Raw genomic sequence first — 25,928 nt, 5'->3', positions numbered from 1 at the left:
TGTCCACCGAACACACATGCGTCATGCAGCCCACACAATATTTTGTGAACCCAGTGAACCCGTTAAACTTAACCAAAGTAAAAGAAAAAAATTAACCTTGTTTTTAACCTACAATCAAATTTTGTGACCCCCAAATTTTGACAGAAACTAGGCTGAAAGTTTAGGTAATGGTTTAAAAATGAATTTTCAGGGGCCGGAGCGATAGCACAGCGGGTAGGGCGTTTGCCTTGCACGCGGCTGACCCGGGTTCGATCCCCGGCATCCCATATGGTCTCCCAAGCACTGCCAGGAGTAATTCCTGAGTGCAAAGCCAGGAGTAACCCCTGAGCATCGCTGGGTGTGACCCAAAAAGAAAAAAAAAAATTTCAAGTTCCAAAGAAATAGTACAGTAGGTAAGACACTTGTCTTGCACTGGCCAACTCCACCTGGATTCCTGGTACTACATATGTTCCCTAAGCACCAACAGGGACACTCCTGAACACAATGCCAGGAATAGACATTGAGCACCACTCCTTGCGACCCCCCCCCCCCCAAATAAGAACTGTCAGAGAAAAGAGTTTGACCACAAGTCTCTGGAAATTCAGCCCCACTTTGGAATATTTGACATATACAGTAGTCCCTCCTCACCTGTAAAGAATTATGTTCAAGATCAGTTGATATCTGAAAACTATAACAGTACTGAACCAATACTACCTTCTCCTATACACACATATCCATGATAAAGTTTAACTTACAAACTAGGCACAGTAAGAGACTCACAATTGAAACTTAGGAGTAAAATAGAATAATTTTAACAATATACCATAATAAAAAATGTGAATAGAATCTCAAAAATAACTTACTTTATGTAATATTTTCAGTTTGCTTTTGAACACAAGTAACTGAAATTGTACAAAGGTGGGGCAATTTCAATAAAATTTGCCAGGTACAAATAAACTCTTACAGATTAGAATTAGTATCCAGCATCTTACAATTTCAAGGGCAACATATACCAAAATTAGAAACTAGCACCGCATGGCTGTGGTGGAGACAGGCCGTCCCTTCCTGACTCCCCACCCGTGTGGGGTCCTGGCTGTCATGCCCACAACCTGCCTCCAAGCACCATCTCAGCACACTAAACAGAGACAAATAAATCTCAAAATGGATTAGCTCCCTACAGAGATGTCTCTGGACCCCAACCATTTGTAATTTTAGAAATCAGAAGCATGCACAACTGCAAAAACGTCCATGCAACTTTTCAGGATGTTCATAATTAGCAATAGTAAATAAATTATTGAACATCTGCCCCTGGCAGGCAGGACTGAATGGTGGTGGGAAAATTCTATATAATGGTGGTGGGACTGGTGTTGAAATAGTGAATGTAATCAATGTGAACAAAGTTATGAAAATAAAATTTTAGAAAACTGGCATCAAAACGTAACTGTACACAAGGTAATAATCTAGGCAGAAAAACTGTCTGATTATTGTTAAGTAGTGTGCCAAAAATAATCACTGAGACATCTGGTAAATGTCAGTACACAAGGACACAAGAATCCTAAAATGAAAAACAAGGTTCTCTAGCACTATGCTCATTCTACAGCCTTGAAGTATATTAAATTTCCAAGATTTAAGCTTGAGTCCTCTCTGAAGGTAAAATATTTTTAAAATACCTTACAATGAATAGATTATTTTAGTGTATCTCTTCTTAGACAGGACCATCATCAATCTGCAATATTTATCCTACTATCAAATACGTGGTTCAGGGGCTTATCACAACAATCCAATATACAATTTAAAGAGGGATCTTTATTATTTGATTCATGAAGCCAAAGCAGTAAGTCTATGAAATGACATATTACTATTCAAAATTCAAACTATGAATGAATAAAAGAACATATAGCGGCTAATGTTAACTGGGAAGAAATTAATTTTAATAAATTTTAATAAATTTCATTTAATTAATAAATGAAATATACTTCAAGATATGAGATGTACTTTAGAATAACTGATTTTTCAAACCTAAGCTTTATGCAACGATCAATCTGACAAGTCTATGCAATAAACACTGTACCACCTGGCTAAACACAGAAATACAAAGGACCAAAGACATGATTGTGTGTGTGGTAATATTCTCTTAGAATCTTTTTTTTTTTTTTTTTTTTTTTTTGCTTTTTGGGTCACACCCGGCGATGCACAGGGGTTACTCCTGGTTCTACACTCAGGAATTACTCCTGACGATGCTCAGGGGACCATATGGGATGCTGGGATTCGAACCTGGGTTGGCCGCGTGCAAGGCAAACGCCCTACCCGCTATGCTATCGCTCCAGCCCCTTAGAATCATTTTTTTAAAAAGCAGATATCACCCAGTATTTTATCCCTGAGCCAGAGATAATCAGAACAAATATAAACAAAAGGGAATATATCAAATTAGAAAGGTTTTGCATGGAAAAATAAAAACAACTTAGACTACAATAAAAATATAACTTATTGAATAGGAGAAAATGTTTGCACACTGTATCAACTAAAGGGCTAATATCTAAGATTTATAAAGTACTCACAAAGTTCAACAACAGCAGAAAAAGTCACCAAAGTTGGGGAAAAGAAATGAACAGTCTTCCCCAAAGAAGACATAGAGATAGCAAATTAAGCATATGAAAAAGCATTTATTTGGCATTATTAGAAAAATGAAAATAAAAACAAAAGAAATGACCTCACATCAGTGAGAATGAAAAACTTTTTAAAAAGTAGAAATAGCACATATGCTATTGAAGCCCTTGTGCTGCTTACGCCCATGTGGCCAAGTACATGTGTTGCCCAAGCACATGTGTCGTCCACATCTCCTCTCTTGGGCATGGAGTTTCATGCTTTCCTGTCTAATGCTGGGGTGTATAGGAGCTCTCTCTGGCCTTGCAGAAACCCAGGTTCTCTCTTGAGAAGGTTACTCTCCTCTCCCACTTTCTCTTCCTCCTTCCTTCCCTTCAAAACCTACAAAGAAAATGTTTACTTCAAAAAGAAAAAGTGGAAAACAATTAAACTTCATTTAAGAATATGATAAAAAGAGTATGTGGGAAGAATATGATAAAAAGAAAGCCACATTCACTGCCAATAAGAATGTCATCTGGTTCAGACTCTACCAAAGGCAAAATGAAGAATTCTTAAGAAATTAAGGACAGAACTTCCATTTGACCTAGAGATTCCACATCTTGAAATCTACTTCAAAACACAAAAACGGGCTAGAGCAAATAGCACAGCCTCGTTTGCCTTGCACGAGGCTGACCTAGGTTCGGTTCCCAGCATCCCATACAGTCCCCTGAGCACCGCCAGGGGTAATTCCTGAGTGCAGAGCCAGGAGTGACCCCTGTGCATCGCCGGGTATAACCCCCCAAAAAAGCAAAAAAAAAAAAAAAAAACCCACAAAAACATTCATTTGAAAAACATTAATTCATGAACATGCACCCCTATGCTCATGTACATTAGCCAAGACATTGAAACAACCCAGATGAATAGATAAGAAGTTGTAATACATACACACAATGGAATACAACCAAGCTGTAAGAAACAATGAAATCACGAATTTAAAGCAATTTGGGTAGAACGGAAGAGTATCATGCTAAGTAAATTAAGTCAGAGGGAGAACAAATACCAGAATACCAGATGATCTCATTGATCTATGGAACAGAAAACAAAGGAGTAAACAGTACCACAAAATGACAAACCCTTGGCCCTGGATTAAAACAAACAGTATGGGGAATGAGAAAAGAAAAATCAACTAGAGGTGATACAGAAATATATTGGTGAAGGTTTACTGGCACTCTGGTGGTGGGAGAGTGCAGTAATTTCATACACAGATACAATAAACTCTAACACTACTAGAACATCGTATCATTGTATCACTGTCACGTAGGGAGACATTTTACAGAGCTTGGCTCTTATCTTCTAGTCAAGCAGAGGCTGCTTGGGATTCCTGTAACAAAGATGCCACCGCCACAGCTGATCTTATCATTTCGCCATTTGTCTCTCACTAGTCAACGCCTATGCCTGATCTGCATTTTACTACTGTTCCTATGGGGGTCCAAGCATGCACACTATACCACCTCCTCCCAGCAGAGAGGTATAAGTATTGTAACTGCAGTAGAATAAACTCTCTCTCTCCTCCTCCTCCTTCTGGCTCTGCGACTGTTCATTTGGCTGTGTCCCCTCCTTAGCCCCACGAAGGGTCCTCCCTGCTGGACAGGACGGGACCCCCACACCTGGCGCCCAGCATGGGGCAATAAGGGACCACCGAACGCCTGGTCCGGTTCATGTTGGCCGACGAATTCATGGAAAAGTGAGTATCTCTGAGGGGCGCCTCTCTCTTGGCGCACACCCTGGTATGGGACCGGGCTCTAATACAGTCTCGTCACACCGTGGTATGGAACTGGGCTCGAATACAGTCTCGTGTTAAGGACGAGAGGGTCACTGGTGGAAGGCTTGAATTCCCTTGTCTTGTGTGTATGTGTGAGTGACTGTGCAGTCTTGGACGTCCTCGTCCTTGTACTGAATCTGTGGCTCCACAACTTGGCATCCTTAAGATCCCTTTAAGGTTACGGAGTACAATTGGGCTGTCTGCGATTCCATGAGGAACATATGGTCTAAGGTGGTGCTGGTTTAGACACCAGCCACAAGTCACTTCTCAGGCTGATCCACTATGGCTAAGTTCCTCACCGGCCAGACATGCATCTGAGTAGTCCGTTATGAGTGTCCCCATCTCCCCCTTCTTGTAACAAACCATAAGCATTGTTCCTTTTGTGTTTTCATTTCTGTCGCGTTGGCAGAAACAGCCTCCCAGTGAAGACAGTCACTGGTGGAAGGTTGAATCCCTTTGTCCTGTGTTTTCATTTCTGTCGCATTGGCAGAAACAGCCTCCCAGTGAAGACAGTCACTGGTGGAAGGTTGAATCCCTTTGTCCTGTGTTTTCATTTCTGTCGAATTGGCAGAAACAGCCCACCAGTGACCCTTTCTTTTCTCTTCTTGCTTTATGGCCTGCTTATCCTCTGTTTCCAAGGCTCCCTCAGTCTGTGGGGATGAGGCCACCCCCATGCAGGGGGCTGACTCCTCAAATTCTACTACTATAGACTCTGACCATCCTGCTCCCCTACCTGAGCCCTCCCGTGTGGAGGCGCCTCCGAGACTTTATCCTGTGATTTCTGGTATCTTTGATCCCTCTCCTCTGGAATCCCTGCCCCCGGAGGACAGGGCTATCCTGGAAGATGAGGTGGCGAGGTAACAGCCCTCAGCCCCTTGGCCCCCTGTCGGGAAAACAGCCACCCCCTTATCTGTCCCATGCCACTGCCTTTTTTAATTCCCCATATGATGCCAGTGAGGCAGTTGGCCAGCTTGCCAGGGACACTGCCGCCTTACGCGCAGTTCTCCAACAGAAGCATGAATATGTCCAACTTTTGACTCAAATAAGGCATCTGGATAAGGAACTAGTGAGTGCCCTGCAGCCTTCTACCCTCTCTCGAGGACCTAGCGTCTCTCAAGGACCTAGTAAGAAAAGCTTGGTCTCTCCTTCACCCCGCCAAACTCTAGCTTTATATGTCATCCCACCATCCAAAAAATAGGGCTTGCTATAGGGGCTGATTTCAAACAGCATGCCATTCAACCAGTGAACAGCCAGAACAAGCTGTGCTTTGGCTGTCAACAGCCTGGACATCTTTTAAAAAACTGTCCCAATAAAAAACCGCGGTCCAGACCTAAAACTCCTTGCCCTGTGTGCAAACAGGGCTTCCACTGGGCGTCAAAGTGCCGCTGGAAGGCCAGGCAGGGAAACTTGATTTGGGGCCAGCCCCAGAGCCCCCAATCCGCTCCTCTCCCATGACTGGGGCACCTCAAAATCATGGGCCGTTCAACCGATCGGCATCCAATCCCTTTGCAAAGCCATTCCATACTCAGCCGGATTGGACCTTTGTGCCACCTCCCTCACAATATTAAAGAACAGGGTCCCCAGATAGTGTATGTCAATGCCTGTGGCCCTTTGCCATCTGGAACTTTTGGCCTAATTAATGGACGGGGCACTATGCCTGCTCAGGGTGTGCAAGTACTCCCCGAGAATGTAGATGCTGATTTTCAAGGGCAGATTGGAGTAGTAGTTGAATCAACCTCCCCATTTTCAGTCCTGGATACTGGCGCACGGCTAGCACAGCTAGTTCAATAAACCTGTGTGGGTGGACCAGTGGCCCTTCCCATTGAAAAAATTACAGCCCGCCATGTTGTTAGTGTAGGAAAAACTAGCGGCGGCAGCCAAGGCCAGCGGGGCCTGGTGGGGCCCGGCGCCCCACCCCCACAGAACCCACCTCCTCCCCCTGGAACACACCCTTCTTTTTTTTTTTTTTAAATAAAAAAGAAAAATGGCAGTTGGTGACTGCTACAGGAATCCCAAGTAAGCCTCCGCTTGACTAGAAGATAAGAGCCAGGCTTGTAAAATGGCTCCCTACATTGTCATCCCATTGCTCATCAATTTGCTCGAGCGGGCACCAGTAACGTCTCCATTGTGAGACTTGTTACTGTTTTTGGCATATGGAATACACCAATCTCTGCTGTGAGGGCGAGATACTCTTGGTAGCTTGCCAGGCTCTTCAAGAGGGGCAGAGGAATCGAACCCAGGTCGACCTTGTACAAGGCAAACACCCTACCCACTGCGCTACCGCTCCAGCCCTTGGAACATCGTAAGATACAGTAATAAACGTAAAAGCATTGGGGGGGAGGGAGGCTGGAGCCTGTGTAAGGCTGGAACAGTGTGTAAGGCTCTTGCCTTGCACTTTGCTGACCCAGATTTGATTCCAGTGCCCCATATAGTTCCCCCAAAGCTTGCTAGGAGTGATCCCTGAGTGCAGAGCCAGGAATAATCCCTAAGCACTGTTGGGTGTGGCCCCAAAATAAAATGTGTGTTTGGAAAAAAAAAAAGAAAAAACACACACATACATTATATATATTATATATATAATATATATATATTTTCCAAATATATATATATATATATTTGCTTTTTGGGTCACACCCGGCGATGCTCAGGAGTTACTCCTGGCTTTGCACTCAGGAATCACTCCTGGTGGTGCTCAGGGATGCTGGGAATTGAACCCAGGTCGGCCGCATGCAAGGCAAACGCCCTGCCCGGTATGCAATCACTCCAGCCCCTATTTTATATATTTCTTAAGAGAAAACATTAATGAAGAGAGATGCCTCCAACTGGCACACATGGAGAATGGTAGGAAAACCAAGAGTAAGGAATAAAAGGGAAGTTTCAGATGCTGCAATGACAAATCACAACCTTTTTTTTTTTAACTTTTCTGTGTACTACAGAAAAGGAAGTGCAAAGCAGTCTCAGGTGGAAAATACTCTGTGCATAAATGTTTGCTTACCAAGATGACATCTGACCTCAATAAAGACCATCAGGGGCCAGAGCAGTACAGTGGGTAGGGCGTTTACCTTGCACGTGGCAACCTAGCTTCAATCCCCAGCATCCCATATGGTCACCCAAGTACCACCAGGGGTAACTCCTTAGTGCAGAGCCAGGAGTGACCCCTGCACATTGCCAGGTGTGACCCAAAAAAGCCAAAACTAAATAAATAAAAATAAAGACACTGCATCTTCCCCAAACAGTGTGAGCAAATATTGCAGTTACACTAGCTTCCTTTCAATCCTGTTCGAACACTTTGTAGGAAATAAAGATGCTCTCTGCTCATTATCTTCCTCTAATATTCACAATGTCTTCAAGAGAAGGCTCACAAATATAATCCACTGTACTTGATAGCCCTGATTTAGTAAAAAATTAGAGGAATTTTGCGTTGTAAAAACAACCAAAAGGTGGTGTCAGGTGTCAAGGAAATAATTCAAGTGATGAAACATATGTGTAGAATGTGCAAAGCCCTGAGTTACTCTGCAGCACCATCAGGGGCCCCAAACACTAAACCATCAGGCACCTAACTCAGGGCTGGGTATCACCAGGAGTGGGCCGCAGGCCCTATGGAGCAAGCTCACATGATCCCTATAAAAACACACAGGATGGTGGTCATCATGAAGTCAGAGAGCAAAGGTTAATATATCAATCCAACTATATACCAAGAGATCCCTCCCTGAAGCAATAAATACTTCATTTGCTCTGGCAAATACACAGCTATTACTGAGAGAGGGGCATTTTCTGTTTAGCAGAACCCACTGTCCCAGGGATCTAGGTTCTTGGGATACATCAATAAACCAAAGGTGTAGCTCTCTACTGAGCTCTGAGGATCCACTCTAGGGGAGGGAGAATTTGGAGGCGCCTTGAGGAGGCAAGATCATGCTAGGGTTGAAGAAACTATTATAAGCAGAAATGTTGTCAGACAGAGGAATGAGTACCTCAAGCTGAGACAAAGATCTGGACTGTAGACAGACTTGTGAGCCTCGAGGGATGCTGAGCAAGCATAATGCAGCCAGATGCAAGGTGAGAAATGCAATAGAAAAAGGGGAAAATCTAGTATGGGAGGAAGAGGTATCTGATTATGTATTTATGTGGAGCTGAAGCTCCAAATTTTTATTAGGTGATTATGATAAATCTCAAGGTTGAAGGTTGAGACAGCAAAATTGAAGATTGGGTATTACAGAGACAGTGTGGCAGGTAGGATGCTTGGACACAGCAGTCCTGGTTTCAGTAAGTTCAATAAGTGTTTCCTCCATTTTCTCTTCCCTTGTCCCTATAAGCCCACCTCAGTGTTTGATCTGAAGATCTTATAAATTTAAAATTTGCAGGGGGCTGGAGCAATAGCACAGTGGGTAGGGCGTTTGCCTTGCACGCAGGGAACCCGGGTTCGAATCCCAGCATCCCATATAGTCCCCTGAGCACCGCCAAGGGTAATTCCTGAGTGCAGAGCCAGGAGTAACCCTTGTGCATTGCCAGGTGTGATCCAAAAAGCAAAAAAAAAAAAAAAAAAAACCAAAAACAAAATTTGTGGCAAATCTACATCACACATGTCTATTAGCAATGAGCTTGTTCAGATGGGCTTAGTATTTTAGCAGTAAAATACTTAAAAAATAAAGTATACATTTGTATGTATACATTTATATGTATACAATACCATTTATATGGTACTGCAGGCCACATACAGTATAGATGTTAACTCTTCCTCCACAATTACCTTAATGCCTCCACATCACGCTATCCTAATAATGCTGCATCACTCATCCGTGCTGGGAGAGCACCTAAGGTCAATGTACTACCTGTGGTTGTTGTACACCAAGTTTTTAAACAGATCAAGTCCACTGCTTACCTTCTCAATGTCCACAAGCTCAGTCTCATAGATCTCAGCAATGGTAATGTGGTGCTTGGCTGCAATTGTAAAGCGTCCCTGGGGAGAAAACAAAAGACAAGTCAGATTCAGGTGTGACCTATTTGAATACCAACACATTTGGGAACAACAACAACAAAAGAATACAACTCTAATCATCTCAAAAACTCCACCCCACAGTCACTTACACAAAGCAGTATCTTACCATGTCTGTGTAAATGTCGATGGCTGCATTTAAGCAGTTGATAGCCTCTGAAGCGTAGGCATTTAAAAAAAACAAAACAATGAAAAATCCATTCAGTCAAAGAGGGTTCAACAGAGCCTATCTTCCTGATTGCCACTAGATGTTATGAACTCCCATTTGGCGCAGAGGGTGGGCAGGTTAGTTATAGAGAAGAAAACACAAATCATACATAAGTCCAGACCCATCAGCATGCTTTGCCCACAGCAGCTGTAATGCAATTTACAGAACAAGAGCTGGAGGAGTATTAGCTCAATTCATTTTTCTTAACCTGACAGTGAGGACTCCAACCAGGGGATAGACTGCATCATAAAGAAGACAAAAACCATGTGGGCTGTTACCAACATAAATCAATTATATCTGCTAGAAGATAAATGTAAATACTTATTCTGCATTGATTTCATGTATGTACATTGATTTTGAAAAACAGCACTACTTCATGAGAAAGAGCAATACAACAAACTATTTCTCAAGGCAACTACAATCAAAGAACTTTCAAAGTCCTGTTCAAATAACTTTTTTTTTTTCAATTTGATGCATCATAGTTTACAATAGTACTGATGTCTATTCTAACAACTCTTAACATCTCATACAATGTTAAAAAGGCTAATTTACGGTAGGTGTATAACATATACATGAGAGGAAAAAATGCTATAATGATAATATAAATTATACTAAGAAAGTATACCAGTTTTATCAAATAAAGGCAACAGATTTCCTGTCATAAAATCATGCTGCTTATAATGCTGCGTATGGTTGATAGTCCCAAGTTTGAAAAGGAAGCAGGACGCTGTTGTAGTAATGCAATAGTTTAAGGCAGAGATCTTCAACTTTTCACTTGGAGCCCCTTTGCAACTGAGAAATGCCACACAGTCAAGTGTTATCAGAAGAAACACTTCAAAATCATGATAACTGCAGTTGACACTGAATAATTTTTGGTCACTGCACTTTCAGAAACATTTTGCTATTGCCAAATTTTTCACACACACCCCAATTTAATTGCACATGCAGAGTAGGGACCCACAGTTTAAAAATGGTAGAAAACAGCCTTATTAGCACAGGGTCACAAAAGTCCCTGGTGTCCCCTATATACCAATTGCAATCCTGGCAGTTTTACTCTTTGAGCTTGTCAGCTCTACTAACTGTGATTCCCAGCACAAGGAGTAGTTTCTGGCCACCGCACCACAAAATGGATGGGTAAGCACCACCAAAAAGAGTGCAACCACCTAGGGGTATAGGAACAAACTTGCAAGTGGCACAGCCTGATGCACAATTAAATCATAACCTGCATGCCTCAACTAAAAATATGATACCCCTTCACCGGAGCAACTAGGAGAAGAGTGGGTTGAGTTTCCCTCCCTGTCCCAACAGAACCTTGGCAGTCAAAAACCTCCGGAATCCAACCACAGTCATGCTCAAGGCTGCTCTCCACCAGCTTGGACAAGCCTCACCTACAGGGGAACCTGCAGAAAAACCCAGGTATGAGGAACCCGTGACTGAGATCTCCAAGCTCGCTTGGAAAGGTACTGGGCCTCCTCCCTTCAGCCCCCCAGTTTTCCAGCAGTTTGGCAGTCACATCCACAAACTGCCCCCGGTGCCATATAATCTTATCTACGACCAAGATCCAGAGACTATGAAATAAAGCTCCCAGAGAGAGCAACACAGAACATGTGTGACCTCTTATACGTTAGTCTACTGATGTACCAAAAGCAGCACATATTTGTTTGGGTTTAACATATATGTTTGTAATCTCTTATACAAGGGTTTAAATGGCTCCAGGATGAAATACAACAATCTTCACACACTTTCCTCTTATGGTGGTGGAAAGGTGCACAGTGGTGGGACTGAGTGTTTGAATATTATTTGTAATGAACTATTGTAAACAATTTTATAAAAATAAAATAAAATTTAATTAATAATCGTAACTATTATAATCCCGGGTCGGAGCAATAGCACAGCGGGTAGGGCGTTTGCCTTCCACGTGGCTGACCTGGATTTGACTCCTCTGCCCCTCTGAGCCTGGCAGGCTACCGAGAGTATCTCGCCTGCACGGCAGAGCCTGGCAAGCTCCCTGTGGCGTATTCAATATGCCAAAAACAGTAACAACATGTCTCAAAATGGAGACATTACTGGTGCCCACTCGAGCAAATCAATGAGCAGCAGGATGACAGTGATAGTAAAAATAAAATTTAAAATACATATATATGAGAAACCCTATGAACATGTATGAAAGCACTGCAACTGAATAATGCAATATGCAATGCAATAATTCATAACTGCATAATGCAAATGTTGATGACAGACCATTATGCCAGCACTGCAGCCTGGTGTGTGACCCCCAACAAGCAACATAATTAAGACACTCAAAGACCACAACATCACACTATCAACAATGAGAGAAATGGGGATGAGGAGAGGAATTTAAACACACACACAGCAGCAGCAGCAAAGTAAAAATGCCTAAATGAAAAACTATAAAGATTTATAAAAATAAAAAAGGCCTGTTCCCTAAACTATGCAAGGAAAATAGATTCAATGCACACCTTTCAAAATTTAAAAGAAAGGAAAACTCTCTCTAATCCCACCCAAACCCACCACTGGGCATTTCAATGTTTTCCTTCCTGTTTCCTGGATGTATTTCTTAAATGAATCTGATTAGCTCAATTTCCATGTGGGTCTTCAGTTACTAAGTTTTTCAAGTCACTAAAGATTCTCTGAAAGCAGACATTCTGAACTACTAATGAATTAGTGTCTCACTGGTTTACTGTTGAATATCAACCCTCAGTGCTTTAGGCTTCATCAGTGAATTGTCCCTTTTCCTCCTCCTAGAGAAGCTTATTATGCCCTTGCTAATATCCCTAATTCAATTAAAGTCTATCTTTAACCTTTCCTTTGTATTTTACCTCCCACTGTCACAGTTCCCCAAGTCAGTCTTGATTACTTATAAGCCAAAACTTTCTGGCAATTCTGAACTTTGTATTTGTACTGCTTTTTATTTAAAGTTCTGTGTATTTTCTTGCCACATCCAACAGTGAAGAATCCAGGCGTTCCGGCAAGCACTGCAAGCCGGAGACTGCTCCGGACCCCAGACTGGGCCAACAACACCAGGGTGCCAGACTGGGAAGGTACAGCCAGCACGCCTTCTCCAGATGGAGCCCTGGCGACACTGAGCTTCTACTAACACGGCTCCGGTATGCGGAACTGGGACATCTCCAAACCGCGCGGCCGCTTATGCAGCCGTGCGACCTTTCCTGAAACAGAAAACATATAATCTAATGATGCCATCTGACAGGTCTGACTGCTAGAGGAAAAACTCCAAATAATGATAGTGAGTTTCCTGTCGGATATTGAATGTAATCGAAGTAAGGAAAGAGTAAAGTGAAAATCATCTGCCACATAGGCAGAGGGGGAGTGGGAGAGCGGATATGCTGGGGTTTTTGGTGGTGGAACATGTGCACTGGTGAAGGGATAGGTGTTTGAGCATAGTATGACTGAGAGTCAATCCTAAAAGCCCTGTAATTGTGTAACTGTTCTCACCGTGACCAAATTAAAAAATAAATTTTAAAAAATGCAATCTAGGGGGTTGGAGAGATAGTATAGCAGGTAGGATGCTTGCCTTACACATGGCTGGCCAGGATTTGATCCCCAACATTCCACTAGAGTTCTGCCAGGAGTAAGCCCTCAACATGGCCAGGTGTAACCCCCAAACTAAAATAAACTAAAAAGAGGTCTGGAATGATAGTACAGAGGTAAAGCTTTGCATGTGGCCAACTAGGTTTCCATCATTGAGGTTCCTCTAAGCCCCATTAGATCACCCCACTAGGAGTGATCTTTGGGCTTAGAGCCAGTGCTCCGTAAGCCCTAAGCACTGCTGATTGTGGCCCCCAAAACAAGAGGCTCCAGAAAATGTATGTTCTTTCTGAAAAGTCAAAATTTAGGAACCCCACTTTTACTCTGTAATTTGCCTCATTCTCAAAACCTGGTGGGAAAAATGCTGGGATCATATCCAGAGAGCAGTATACTTCTGAGTTTGTAATCTGAGACTGTGAAAACATACATGTGTCTTGCAGCACCTGAGAAATACAGTTGATTTTGTTATTGTACAAATCTCATTCAGTGTAATAACAAGAAAGCTCATCTGGTAGAGCCCTCTGGGACCAGTATTGTGGAGATGGACCCTGTCGATTGATCAGAACCTCTTAAGCAATATATGGAGAAAGAAAGAAAGAAAGAAAGAAAGAAAGAAAGAAAGAAAGAAAGAAAGAAAGAAAGAAAGAAAGAAAGAAAAGAAAGAAAGATCTGTGTATTTGTAGCTGTTTTTCTATTTTCCCTATAGCCTTTTTTATATTTTACTACAGAGCAATGTTCTTTGGTTAAGCACAGAAAGACCATTAATGGTAGGCTCCTAATATTTGGGAGTTGACTGACTCTGAAATATATCTACTCCTGGGTATTAAGCACTTGGTCATAATTAATTGACTCAGGCTTCAGTTGCTGTAGTTCCTAACACCCCAAAATGGAGGTCTCGCCATGGTACTGAGATGGACATGGGATGAATGGCAAACCTGGCATCAAAATGGGACATTCTAGAAAGCATAAATGCATGATCTTGATGCAAGCTGTTATGAACTAAGAGACAGGGCCCCCACGGGGAAGGACAAACTGAAATGACCTGAGGATTTAGTCTGGGATTTAAGGTAAAAGCTTGCCTGCTCTCAAAGCCCAGAGAACTGTCAAAAGCCTTGCTTGCTCTCAGACCAGAGAATTAAGTGTTGGGATCTTCATCTCTTACTGTGTTTATTCAAACAACTTCCAAGTATTGAATAACATACACAACTAGAGGGAAAGATAAAAGCAATGTTGATGTCCCTGGGAGACAGAGTGTCTCCTTGATTTAATCTCCCCAAGAGAATTTTCTCTGCCAAATGTTTATCTATGTCAATGATCAATCACACCTGTGTCCTTACCTCAAGCCCCCTCAGATGTTCTGTAAGTATGCTGGCAGCTCTGCATTAAACAGGCCATTTTCACCATCATGCTGTTTCCCCAGTCTCCCTGTCTCTGCTGGGGAGGCCTGGGAGGTGAGGAGGAGGCCCGGGGCCACCAAAAGTACATGCGTCAAAGCAGCAGCCCCCACCTTGTGAACTCACAAGTCTACCTTAAATTTTTCGCCCTAAGGTGTCAGGGACTGAATTTAAATCTCGAGCATGGAAATCACATGCAATACCATTAAGTCCCATCACAGAGCCCTTATCATCCTACTCTTATTGCCCATTTAAGTTGTATCTAGTACTTACTTTACTTTCAGAAATAAACTGTGCTTAATTTTTATAGAAAAAATCCAAGTATCTCGGGGCTGGAGCAATGGCACAGCGGGTAGGGCATTTGCCTTGCACTCGGCCAACCCGAGTTCAAATCCCAGCATCCCATATGGTCCCCTGAGCATCGCCAGGGGTAATTCCTGAGTGCAAAGCCAGGAATAACCCCTGTGCATCGCCAGGCATGACCCAAAAAGCAAAAAAAAAAAAAAAGAAAGTATCTTATTCCTAATTCCTAGATTTTCATAAAAGTTGGGATTTCTGTACTAAAATGAACTGCTGATGGAAAATGGGAAACACCGTGGCTACCAACACGTGTGGGATCAAAGAAATTAATGTTTTACATTCCTCTAGCCAAAATATTTGCAAAATATTATCACTTGAAAGAACTAAGTTCATTTATTCCTCAAAACATATACTTTGAAAACCATTTTTTTTTGATGAAACTGTTAAGACATTGTTTTTAACTCTCATGTATTAAAATCTCTAAGAACAACTCTTAAAATTCAGTAGGTAAGAGTAAGAAAACATTACGTTTCCTTTAGTAAGCAATATTCACAATGACATCAGTCACATAATTAGGACATAAGAAGTCTTACGGAAAATTTAAGCTAATGTCCAAAAAATTCCAAAATGTGACATAACCTAGTTTAAGAGTTCAAAACTAAAGTCATAATAAACTTAACATATTCTTCTAGAAAAGTTCCCCATGATTAAAGAAAAATTGCTATAGTTGCCAGTCTATTATTTGAAAGCAGAAATTTCTTTTCTAAAAGACTGAAAAATTCCAGTAGTGTATCTCTGAAGAATCCTATGAAATCACCAATACTGACTTGATAGCCAAAGTGAAGCAAAGGAGTTGTCTTACCTTGGGGGTCTGCCTTTTTGTAGGCATTTCCAGCATCCACAAAGCTGGTAGCAGAGTCATGCTTGCTTTGAAGCTGCATATGGAGCTTGGCTGCCTGACAAAATGCATTTCCTGCAGCTAAACAAGAAAAATTACATAATTACACAGAGGAACAAGTATAGCCACTGAATGGCCCAAGCTCTAAGAACTGGACCTGTTCCTTTAAAAAAAAAAAAAAAGTCTCATTTCACTAAAAAGAAGCATCCCAATCAAAAGTACATGTAAATATGCTTAAGTGAGTCTTAGGCGTACATAAAAACAATCCAAATCAAATTCAAATAGCAAAAAACAGTTTCTACCAGCCCCCAGAAATCTCTTAAGTGGACCATAGGCAACAGTAAAAGGAGTCAAACTCAAGGCTACTCAATTCTGCTTCCACGTGTATAATAAACATTAAGCAGGGCTTCAAAACACAACTGTGTAAAGAAGATAAAAGTTCGATCAAGGATCTTTATTTGCTCATCTTTTATTTTACAGCAACCACTCAACTTCAATGTTTTTGAAGAAACTGCTGCTAATGAAGTTTTCATAAATAAAACATGTTTCTCAGGGGGCTGGAGTGAAAGCACATGGGTAGGGCATTTGCCTTGCATGCGGCCGACCCGGGTTCGATTCCCAACATCTCATATGGTCCCCTGAGCACTGCCAGGAGCAATTCCTGAGTGCAGAGCCAGGAGTAACCCCTGAGCATCGCCAGGTGTGACCCAAAAAGAAAAAAAACAAAAGACAAAACATGTTTCTCAGAATAAAAAGAAGAACACAGTTTCAAAACTCCAAGTTTTTTCTTAAGGACGAAGTATGGTTAAAAGTTACACAGTTCAAAAAGAAAAGTTGAACAGTTCATCTTTACTCCACTTCACGTAAATATTAGTTCATTTCTAGGAAGAATCATGGATGGGGTTGGTTGATGGGGTGTTGCTCATGTTTTTGTTAGAACACAGCAAAATTTGAAAGGTTTATGGCCTAAAATTTTTTCAGAAAATATTTTGGATCAAGATTGTGGATTCCGGGGTGAGAAAAATAGGTAAGGAATCACTTTCTTTCTTTCTTTCTTTCTTTCTTTCTTTCTTTCTTTCTTTCTTTCTTTCTTTCTTTCTTTCTTTCTTTCTTTCTTTCTTTCTTTTTCTTTCTTTCTTTCTTTCTTTCTTTCTTTCTTTCTTTCTTTCTTTCTCTCTCTCTCTCTCTCTCTCTCTCTCTCTCTCTCTCTCTCTTTCTTTCTTTCCTTTTTTTTTTTTTTTTGCTTTTTGGGTCACACCTGGAGATGAACAGGGGTTACTCCTGGCTCATGCACTCAGGAATTACTCCTGGCGACGCTCAGGGGACCATATGGGATGCTGGGAATTGAACCCGGGTCAGCCGCATGCAAGGCAAATGCCCGACCTGCTGTGCTATTGCTCCAGCCCCAGGAATCACTTTTAAGGTGAACATAAATGAGTCAAGAAGGGCCTAAAACTGTAATCAGGTCAGGTCCACGCTGCTCCCAGGAGGAAAAAAGGACATGCAGGACAGTAGGAATACGGAGGGCTTTACACGTCACACAGGCAATGTGGAGGAGGGTGAAGACACTAAGCTGAGACTCAGAACAGCAAGCACAGCTACAGATACACAGCAGTAAGATCTAGAGTCAGTATAAGAAAGGGTAGAAAGTATTTGTTCTACTACAAAGAGCACAATTAAGAATATTACAAACTTAGGGCCACCTGGAACCACATACAGTTTCTTGCCCCACCCCAGCCACAGCCCCAGTAGAAGTGATTGCTAAATGCAGAGATAGAAACCATAAGCACAGCTGGATGTGTCCTGCCCTGTCCATTTAAGAATCACAAACCCTTGGGGCTGGAGTGATAGCACAGCGGGTAGGGCGTTTGCCTTGCACGCGGCCAACCCGGGTTCGAATCCCAGCATCCCATATGGTCCCCTGAGCACCGCCAGAGGTAATTCCTGAGTGCAGAGCCAGGAGTAACCCCTGTGCATCGCCAGGTGTGACCCAAAAAGCAAAAAAAAAAAAAAAAAAAAAGAATCACAAACCCTTTTTGTACTTTAAATTTTAAACATAAAAATTTCAAAAATATTTAGAAATAACAGAAACAGGTGCTTAAGAAACCACTACTCACATTAAAAATTTGCTTCAAATGGGGCCGGAGTGATAGGACAGAGGTTTGGGCATTTGCCTTGCACGTGGACAACCCAGGTTCAATCCCTGGCATCCCATATGGTCCCCCCACAAGAACCGCCAGGAATAATAGCTGATTGCAGAGCCAGGAGTAACCACTGAGCATCACTGGATGAGACCCAAAAAATTTTTTAAAAAAATTTTAATTGCTTTAAATTTCTATTTTTTTAATAGTTTATTTTTAATTAGTGAGTCAATGTGAGGGTACAGTTACAGATTTATACATTTTTGTGCTCATGTTTCCCCCATACAAAGTTCGAGGACCCATCCCTTCACCAGTGCCTATTCTCCACCACCAGTAAACCCAACATCCCTCCCACCCTCCCCAGTCCCGTCTCTCCCCACCCCACACTGCCACTATGGCAGGGTATTCCCTTTTGTTCTCTCTCTCTGATTAGGTGTTGTGGTTTGCAATAAAGGTGTTGAGTGGCCATTGTGTTCAGTTTCTAGTCTATATTCGGCACGCATCACCCTTCCCCCACATGACCTCCGACCACATTTTACTTGGTGTTCCCTTCTCTGAGTTGCCCAGAATGAGAGACCAGCCTCCAAGCCATGAAGTCAACCTCCTGGTACTTATTTCTACTATTCTTGGGTGTTAGTCTTATAGTCTATTATTCTATATTCCACAGATGAGTGCAATCTTTCTATGTCTGTCTCTCTCTTTCTGACTCATTTCACTCAGCATGATACTTTCCATGCTGATCCACTTATATGCAAATGTCATGACCTCATTCTTTCTAACAGCTGTATAGTATTCAATTGTATAGATGTACCAAAGTTTCTTCAACCAGTCATCTGTTCTAGGGCACTTGGGTTTTTTCCAGATTCTGGCTATTGTAAACAGTGCTGCGATGAACATATAAATGCAGATGTCATTTCGACTATAATTTTTTGCTCCTCTGGAATATATTCCAAGCAGTGGTATTGCTGGGTCAAATGGGAGCTCAACCTCTAGTTTTTTGAGAATCGTCCATATTGTTTTCCAAAAGGGCTGAACTAGTCGGCATTCCCACCAGCAGTGTAGAAGGGTCCCTTTCTCCCCACATCCTCTCCAACAGTGGTTGCTTTTGTTCTTTTGGACGTGTGCTAGTCTCTGTGGTGTGAGGTGGTATCTCATGGTTGTTTTGATCTGCATGTCTCTGATGATTAGTGATGTAGAGCACTTTTTCATGTGCCTTTTGGCCATTCGTATCTCTTCCTTGGTAAAGTTTCTGTTCATTTCTTCGCCCCATTTTTTAATGGGGTTGGATGTTTTCTTTTTGTAGAATTCAACCAGTGCTTTATATACCATTGATATCAACCCCTTATCTGATGGGTATTGTGTAAATATCCTTTCCCATTCTGTAGATAGTCTTTGTATTCTGGTCGCTGTATCTTTTGCGGTGCAAAAGCTTTTTAGTTTAATGTAGTCCCATTTGTTGATCTCTGTTTCTACTAGACTGCTTAGTTTCGTGTCATCTTTAAGATACCTTTATCTTCAATATCGTGGAGGGTTTTGCCGACCTTGTCTTCAATGTATCTTATGGTTTGTGGTCTGATGTTGAGGTCTTTAATCCATTTTGATCTGACTTTTGTGCATGGTGTCAGGTCGAGTTCTAAGCCCATTTTTTTGCATGTGGTTGTCCAGTTGTGCCAGCACCATTTGTTAAAGAGGCTTTCCTTGCTCCACTTCACATCTCTTGTTCCTTTATCAAAGATTAGATGATCATACATTTGAGGTTGTGTGTGGGGATATTCCACCCTGTTCCATTGGTCTGCAGCTCTGCCTTTGTTCCAGTACCATGCTGTTTTAATTGTTATCGCTTTGTAGTAGAGTTTAAGGTTGGGGAGGGTGATGCCTCCCATCGTCTTTTTCCCAAGAATTGTTTTAGCTATCCGTGGGCGTTTATTGTTCCATATAAATTTCAGGATTGCTTGATCCGTTTCTTTGAAGAATGCCATGGGTATCCCTATAGGGATCGCGTTAAATTTGTATAATGCTTTGGGGAGTATTGCCATTTTGACAATGTTTATTCTCCCTATCCATGAGCAGGGGATATGTTTCCATTTCCGCATGTCCTCTTTTATTTCATGGAGTAGCGTTTTATAGTTTTCTTTGTAGAGGTCCTTTACTTCTTTAGTTAAGCTGATTCTAAGGTATTTGATTTTCTGGGGCACGATTGTGAACGGGATTGCTTTTTTCATGTCCCTTTCCTCTGTCTCATTGTTTGCATACAGGAAGGCCATGGATTTTTGGGTATTGATTTTATAGCCTGTGACTTTACTGTACAGGTCAATTGTTTCTAAGAGTTTCTTACTAGAGTTTTTAGGTTTCTCTAGGAATAGTGTCATATCGTCTGCGAATAGTGAGAGCTTGATTTCTTCCTTTCCGATCTGAATCCCCTTAATATCTTTTTCTTGCCTGATGGCTATTGCTAATACTTCCAGTACTATATTAAAGAGAAGTGGTGAGAGTGGGCATCCTTGTCTTGTCCCCGATCTTAGAGGAAAGGCCTTTAGTTTTTCTCCATTGATGATAATGCTTGCCATAGGTTCGTGGTAAATGGCTTTGACTATCTTGAGAAAAGTTCCTCCAAAACCCATTTTGGTGAGAGTTTTTATCATGAATGGGTGTTGAATCTTGTCAAATGCTTTCTCTGCATCTATTGATATGATCATATGGTTTTTATCTTTACTTTTGTTGATGTGATGGATTATGTTGATTGATTTCCGAATGTTAAACCATCCTTGCATTCCCAGGATGAATCCCACTTGGTCATGGTGTATGATCTTTTTGATGATTTGTTGGATTCTATTTGCTAGTATTTTGTTGAGGATCTTCGCATCGGTGTTCATCAAGGATATTGGTCTATAGTTTTGTTAGTGGTGTCTTTGTTTGCTTTTGGTACTAGGGAGATATGTGCCTCGTAGAAACTGTTCGGAAGGGTTCCTGTCTTTTCAATTTCCTGGAAAAGCTTGAGGAGAACTGGCAACAAGTCTTCTTTAAATGTTTGGAAGAATTCGCCAGTGAATCCGTGAATCCGTCTGGACTTGGGCTGCTTTAAATTTCTATGTGATAAAAGTCAATGCTTCAGCAGCCCACCCTAGTCCCTTTCCTCTCCAGAGGTCATGGAATATTCCCACCCACATGTCTAGTCTTGCAGCTGAGGGGAAAAGGGCAATATAAAATCCTGAGCCAATCTAACCAGGTCCAACTCCTGTTTCTGATTTAAAAATTTTTTAAAAGGGTGGCCCACTTCCTTTGAAAATACTTAACACTAAAATGACATGGGCCAATAACCAATCAAAGCATGCTGGCCTCTTACCAATGAAACACTAAACCGGCAGTCACAAAGAAGGTCTCAGGAAAATGCCAGGGTAGTAGGCGGGCATGTGGGCATTTAAGGCAGCAATACATCCTAGTTTCATTTTAGGAATGCACCAAGTGAATAGAGGCTCTGATGGAGTCTGCTTTAAAGTGACTGAGGCTGGTAAATAGCAGCTTCTTGCAGTGATGCCTCTAGACTGTGAACTAAGCTATGGCCTCATGCCGCCCCGGGAGGGGAAAGGTTTTTCTCTCTCGGCCTTTCCTTTCCCCGGTGGTGTGGTGACTGCCATCTTATAAGGCCCACTAAACAGAGTACGATTTTGCACTGATGCGACTTCTGGCAGAAATTTCTCTGGACTTAATTACTAAAATACCAGAAACCCAAAACCATGCAGCCGGGCAACCTCATATGCTCTTCATTCTCAGCAACGGAAAACAAATGATCAAATGATGCCTTTTCGGCAGGTCTGATTGTTGGGGGAAAATTCCAAAGAATAATAGTCAGTTTTATGTTGAAATATTGAATGTAAAAGTAAAGTGAAAATTATCAGCCACACAGGCAGGGAGTGGTGGGTGGGATGGAAGCTATACTAGATAGAGTTTTTGGTGGTGGAACATGTGCACTGGTGAAGGGATGGGTGTTTGATCATTGTATGACTGAGACTTAAGTCTGAAAGCTTTCTAACTTTTCACATGGTGATTCAATAAAAAAATTTTTTTAAATAAAAAAAAATAAAGTGACTGAGGTTTTCCAAGAGCCTGACTCAAGTGATACATGTGTTGGCCAGCTGTGTTAGTATATCAAATCTATCCTTAGATCACATCTGTGGTTTGTTGCACTTAAATGTTATCCTTCCAGAATCTACATCCTCTCATCCTCTCTTCCATCAGTAATTTCATTTTTCATAATTATCTCTTTGTCCCAGAACCAAACAGTATTCATCCTTTCACCCTTGAGTTTAACACCAAAACCAATTCAGGCTCTCCAGAGAGAGATCTATTTCTCCATACTATATTAACTGCTTTAATACATCACAATTTCTAATTCCTGTGGTAAATCATCCCCCTACCTTTAATCCAAGGTCAGAATAGTCCCTAGGGCAAGAACTGCTTAAGTCTTAGAAAATATATGGGTAGCAAAAATGCACCCCAAAAAGAACAGAACTGGGCAGCAAAAAAAATGTACCCAGGAAATAATAGAATAAAATCGTTTAGGGTTTCTAGTGGACAAAATTAAGATAGAAAACTGTCATAACCTTACTTTAAACTTAAAGTGCCTGCTGATTGGCTATATGAAATAGTCCGGTTTTTGCTCTTAATGTACCCCTTGAATTCTGATGTGCTTACCAATTTTCTTTTGTTTTTTTTCACCTTGAGATACACAAAGTTGCTCATGATTGGGGTTTTGTCATACAATGTCCCAACACCATTCCCTTCACCAGTGTAATTTCTTACCACCAATGTCCCCAGTTTCCCTACTGTCACACCACACCTCCCCCTCCCGCCCCAGTCTGCTTCTATGGCATGCACTTTTCTTCTCTTTTACAAGGTCTTTCCCTCCCCTCCCCGTCTGTCTGTCTGTCTCTCTCCCTCCCTCTTTTCCCCCTCCCCCATTTCCTTTTGGGAATTATGGCTTGCAATAGTTACTCAAGCTTATCATGTATATCCCTTTACCTACTTTCAGCACTCAGTTCATGTCCCAAGTGATCATTTCCAATTATTATTGTCCTAGTGGTCCCTGTTCTATCCTAACTGCTCTCAGCCACAGACACTTATGGTAAGCTTCCATCCATGGGCAGTCCTCCTGGCAGAGCCTGGCAAGTTACCCGTGGCGTATTGGATATGCTAAAAACAGTAACAATAAGTCACAATGACAGACGTTACTGGTGCCCGCTTGAACAAATCGATGAGCAACAGGGTGACGGTGACTATTTGTTTTTTATATCCCACAAATGAGTGCAGTCATTCTGTCCCTCTCCTTCTGATTAATTTTACTCAGCATGATACTTTCCATGTCCACCCACTTATAAGCAAATTTTATGATTTCATTTTTCCTGGTGGCTGCATTGTATTCCACTATGTATATGTACCATAGTTTCTTTATTCAGTCATCTGTTTTCTGGGTCCTTGGGTTGTTTCCAGATTCTGCTATTGTGAACAGTGCTAAAATGAACATAGAAGAGCAGATGACTTTTCTGCAGTGTGTTTTGGGGCTCCAAGGGTATATTCCCAGAAGTGGTATTGCTGGGTCATATGAAAGTTCAATTTTTAATTTACTGAGGAATGACCATATTGTTTTCCAAAACAGCTGGATCAGTCAGCATTCACACCAACAATGAATGAAAGTCCCTTTCTCCCTGAATACACACCAGCACTTGTTTCTTGTTCTTTTGGATGTGTGCCAGTCTCTGTGGTATGAGATATTTCATATTGTTTTGATTTGCATCCCCCTGATGATTAATAATGTAGAGCATTTTATCACATGCCTTTTGGCCATTTGAATTTCTTCCCTGAAGAAGTTCCTGTTCATTTCTTATCCCCATTTATTTGACGGGGTTCAATTTTTTGTCTTGTAAAGTTCTACCAGTGGCTTATATATTTTGGATATTAACCCCTTATCAGATGGTATTGGGTTAATAATTTTCCCCATTCCATGGGCTGTCCTTATCTTTACCAATTATTCTTAATGTCTCTGGCAACTTAAACAATAACTCGTGCTAAGATCAGTAGTGGAGGAGCCATACTGTACCAAATAAATCGTATGTGAGCTCAGTCTTTTAGGCTCTCCAGGCAACCCTAAAGTTCAGACAGTCTGTCTGTTTGTCTCATTCTCTGCAACACAACCTCACTGGACAGAGGACAAGGTACTTACTGGCTTTAGATAATTCCCACCATTCAAAACTAGTTGTTGGCTTAATTTTTCTGAGTATTTATCTCAATCACTGTTGACGAATACCAGTTCAACCTCTAGAAATTTGCCAGTGTCTTTAAAAAGAAAGATATTAAATCACTGTCACACGTCTCAGGATGAGTTTTCTCTACTCTAAAACTCGTCTATTATCTGCCAGGTTGATCTCTCAAAAGCTGTGGCAGGGGCTAGAGCGACAGCACATCGGGTCAGAGTGTTTGCCTTGCACGTGGCCGACCTGGGTTCGATTCCCAGAACCCCATATGGTCTCCTGAGCACTGCCTGGAGAAATTCCTGAGTGCATGAGCCAGGAGTAATCCCTGTGCATCGCTGGATGTGACCCCCCAAAAAAAGTTGTGCTAAAAAAAATTTAACTTAATCTCTATAAAATAATTAAGAGCTGCATCCACTGGAAACGGTTTCAAAGAATCCAGCATTTACTCAGCTTATATTTTTATAAAATATTCTGAGTACCTATTGTGTTACTAAAACTAGCTCAGTTCCTGAAGATACAGCTGAGATAAAACACTCAAACACTTTGGCCTTGACAAGTTTACATTCTTTTTGTTTGTGTTTTGTTTTGGAGGACCACACCCAGTCATGTTCAGGAATCACTCCTGCCTGTGCTGGAGTTCCATATGTGGCACAGGGTCGGCCATGTGCAAAGCAAGTATCTTAATCACCATACTTTCTGGCCCAAGCAGTTTACATTCTGGTGAGAAAACTAGAAAGCTCATAAGAGAAAACTAGAAAGCTCATAAGCTCTTTAAGCAGTTAAATATGAAAGTTATCAATTTTTACTAGCTGTAGGAAAAAGAGGGGACTGCTCATAGAGAAACTGCTGGGGTGAAGGAGACAAAAAAGGTCCAGGCACACATCTTACATGTTCCCACCCAGTCCCACAAAGTCTCCCAAGTCTCTTCAGGTGTTTCCCAGTGGCTCACAGCAGTACCCCGATGGCCCTGGAAGCCCCCAACACAAGAGCACCTAAGCAGCACCATGTCACCAGAAAATATTATCTGGGGGAAGAGTACTAAACTTAGGGAGCAAATGTTGCCTGCAAAGTCCCTGAAGAAGGAATCAGGTGAGTGAAAGGAGTGTTAGGAAATAAAGTCGTGAACAGGAAGGGGGCGAGGTAGAATAGGTCCTTAAATGCTGCCATTGGACACTTTCCAAAAATATACCAAATGGTGGATGACACTAGTACTGCCCTGAATGGGAAGTTGCGGTGGTTCCACAAAGGCTTTAGCAGCTACCTCCAAGGTCAGAGTTACAGAGGGGGTCATAGTATTAGAAGAGACCCTGGAATTCGTGTAGGCAAGGACAACGAGTAGCTCCCCATCACTGAGGTGGGCCACTTGGTCAGGACATGAAGACTGATCAAGTCTCCAGAGATCTCCCTCTTTTCTTTGCCTACCAAGAGGTCAGAGAACATTGATATTTTCCTGGGGCCATTTCTCAAAGATGCTATTTTGAAGATCATACCAGTGTAAAAGCTGACTCGAGATGACCAGTAGTCCAGATTAAAGGCTTTTGCTGCCTTTGGGATTACAACAGAATGCATGGGTGTGAGGGTGAAGTGCTCCAAGGAGGCGGTCATGCCAGCTGAGGGGTCAGCATCTTGTCTGAGCTCTCCACTGTTCCTGTGCATTAGGGATACTGGGGAACATGACCAGCAAACCCCACACTGTGATGGCTGCTGTGACTCTGTGCTTGTGAGCCGCACCCCTACCCCAAGGGGCACTGACACAATCTCAGCACTTGTGCCCTAGAAGCTGCAGGTGACGCTG

The 25,928-nt window shown here is 42.0% G+C and overlaps 1 protein-coding gene across 2 annotated transcripts in view; it reads right to left on the bottom strand.

Moving 5' to 3' along the window:
• Window positions 1-25,928, bottom strand: part of NAPB (NSF attachment protein beta) — an 82,568-nt gene that overhangs the window by 31,209 nt on the left and 25,431 nt on the right. The window contains exons 3-5 of one of the 2 annotated variants that reach the window (XM_004601793.2): window positions 15,709-15,825; window positions 9,487-9,533; window positions 9,264-9,341 (exon numbers count right to left, since the gene is read on the bottom strand). In XM_004601793.2, the coding sequence (XP_004601850.1) occupies window positions 9,264-9,341; window positions 9,487-9,533; window positions 15,709-15,825 (242 nt within the window). Of the gene's footprint in view, window positions 1-9,263; window positions 9,342-9,486; window positions 9,534-15,708; window positions 15,826-25,928 lie in introns of those variants that run through there. The other variant, XM_055130887.1, reaches the window with a different exon arrangement.

The sequence above is a fragment of the Sorex araneus genome, chromosome 3 (assembly GCF_027595985.1).
Source record: "Sorex araneus isolate mSorAra2 chromosome 3, mSorAra2.pri, whole genome shotgun sequence".
Lineage (NCBI taxonomy): Eukaryota > Metazoa > Chordata > Mammalia > Eulipotyphla > Soricidae > Sorex > Sorex araneus.
This window is presented reverse-complemented; position numbering and strand designations above follow the sequence as displayed.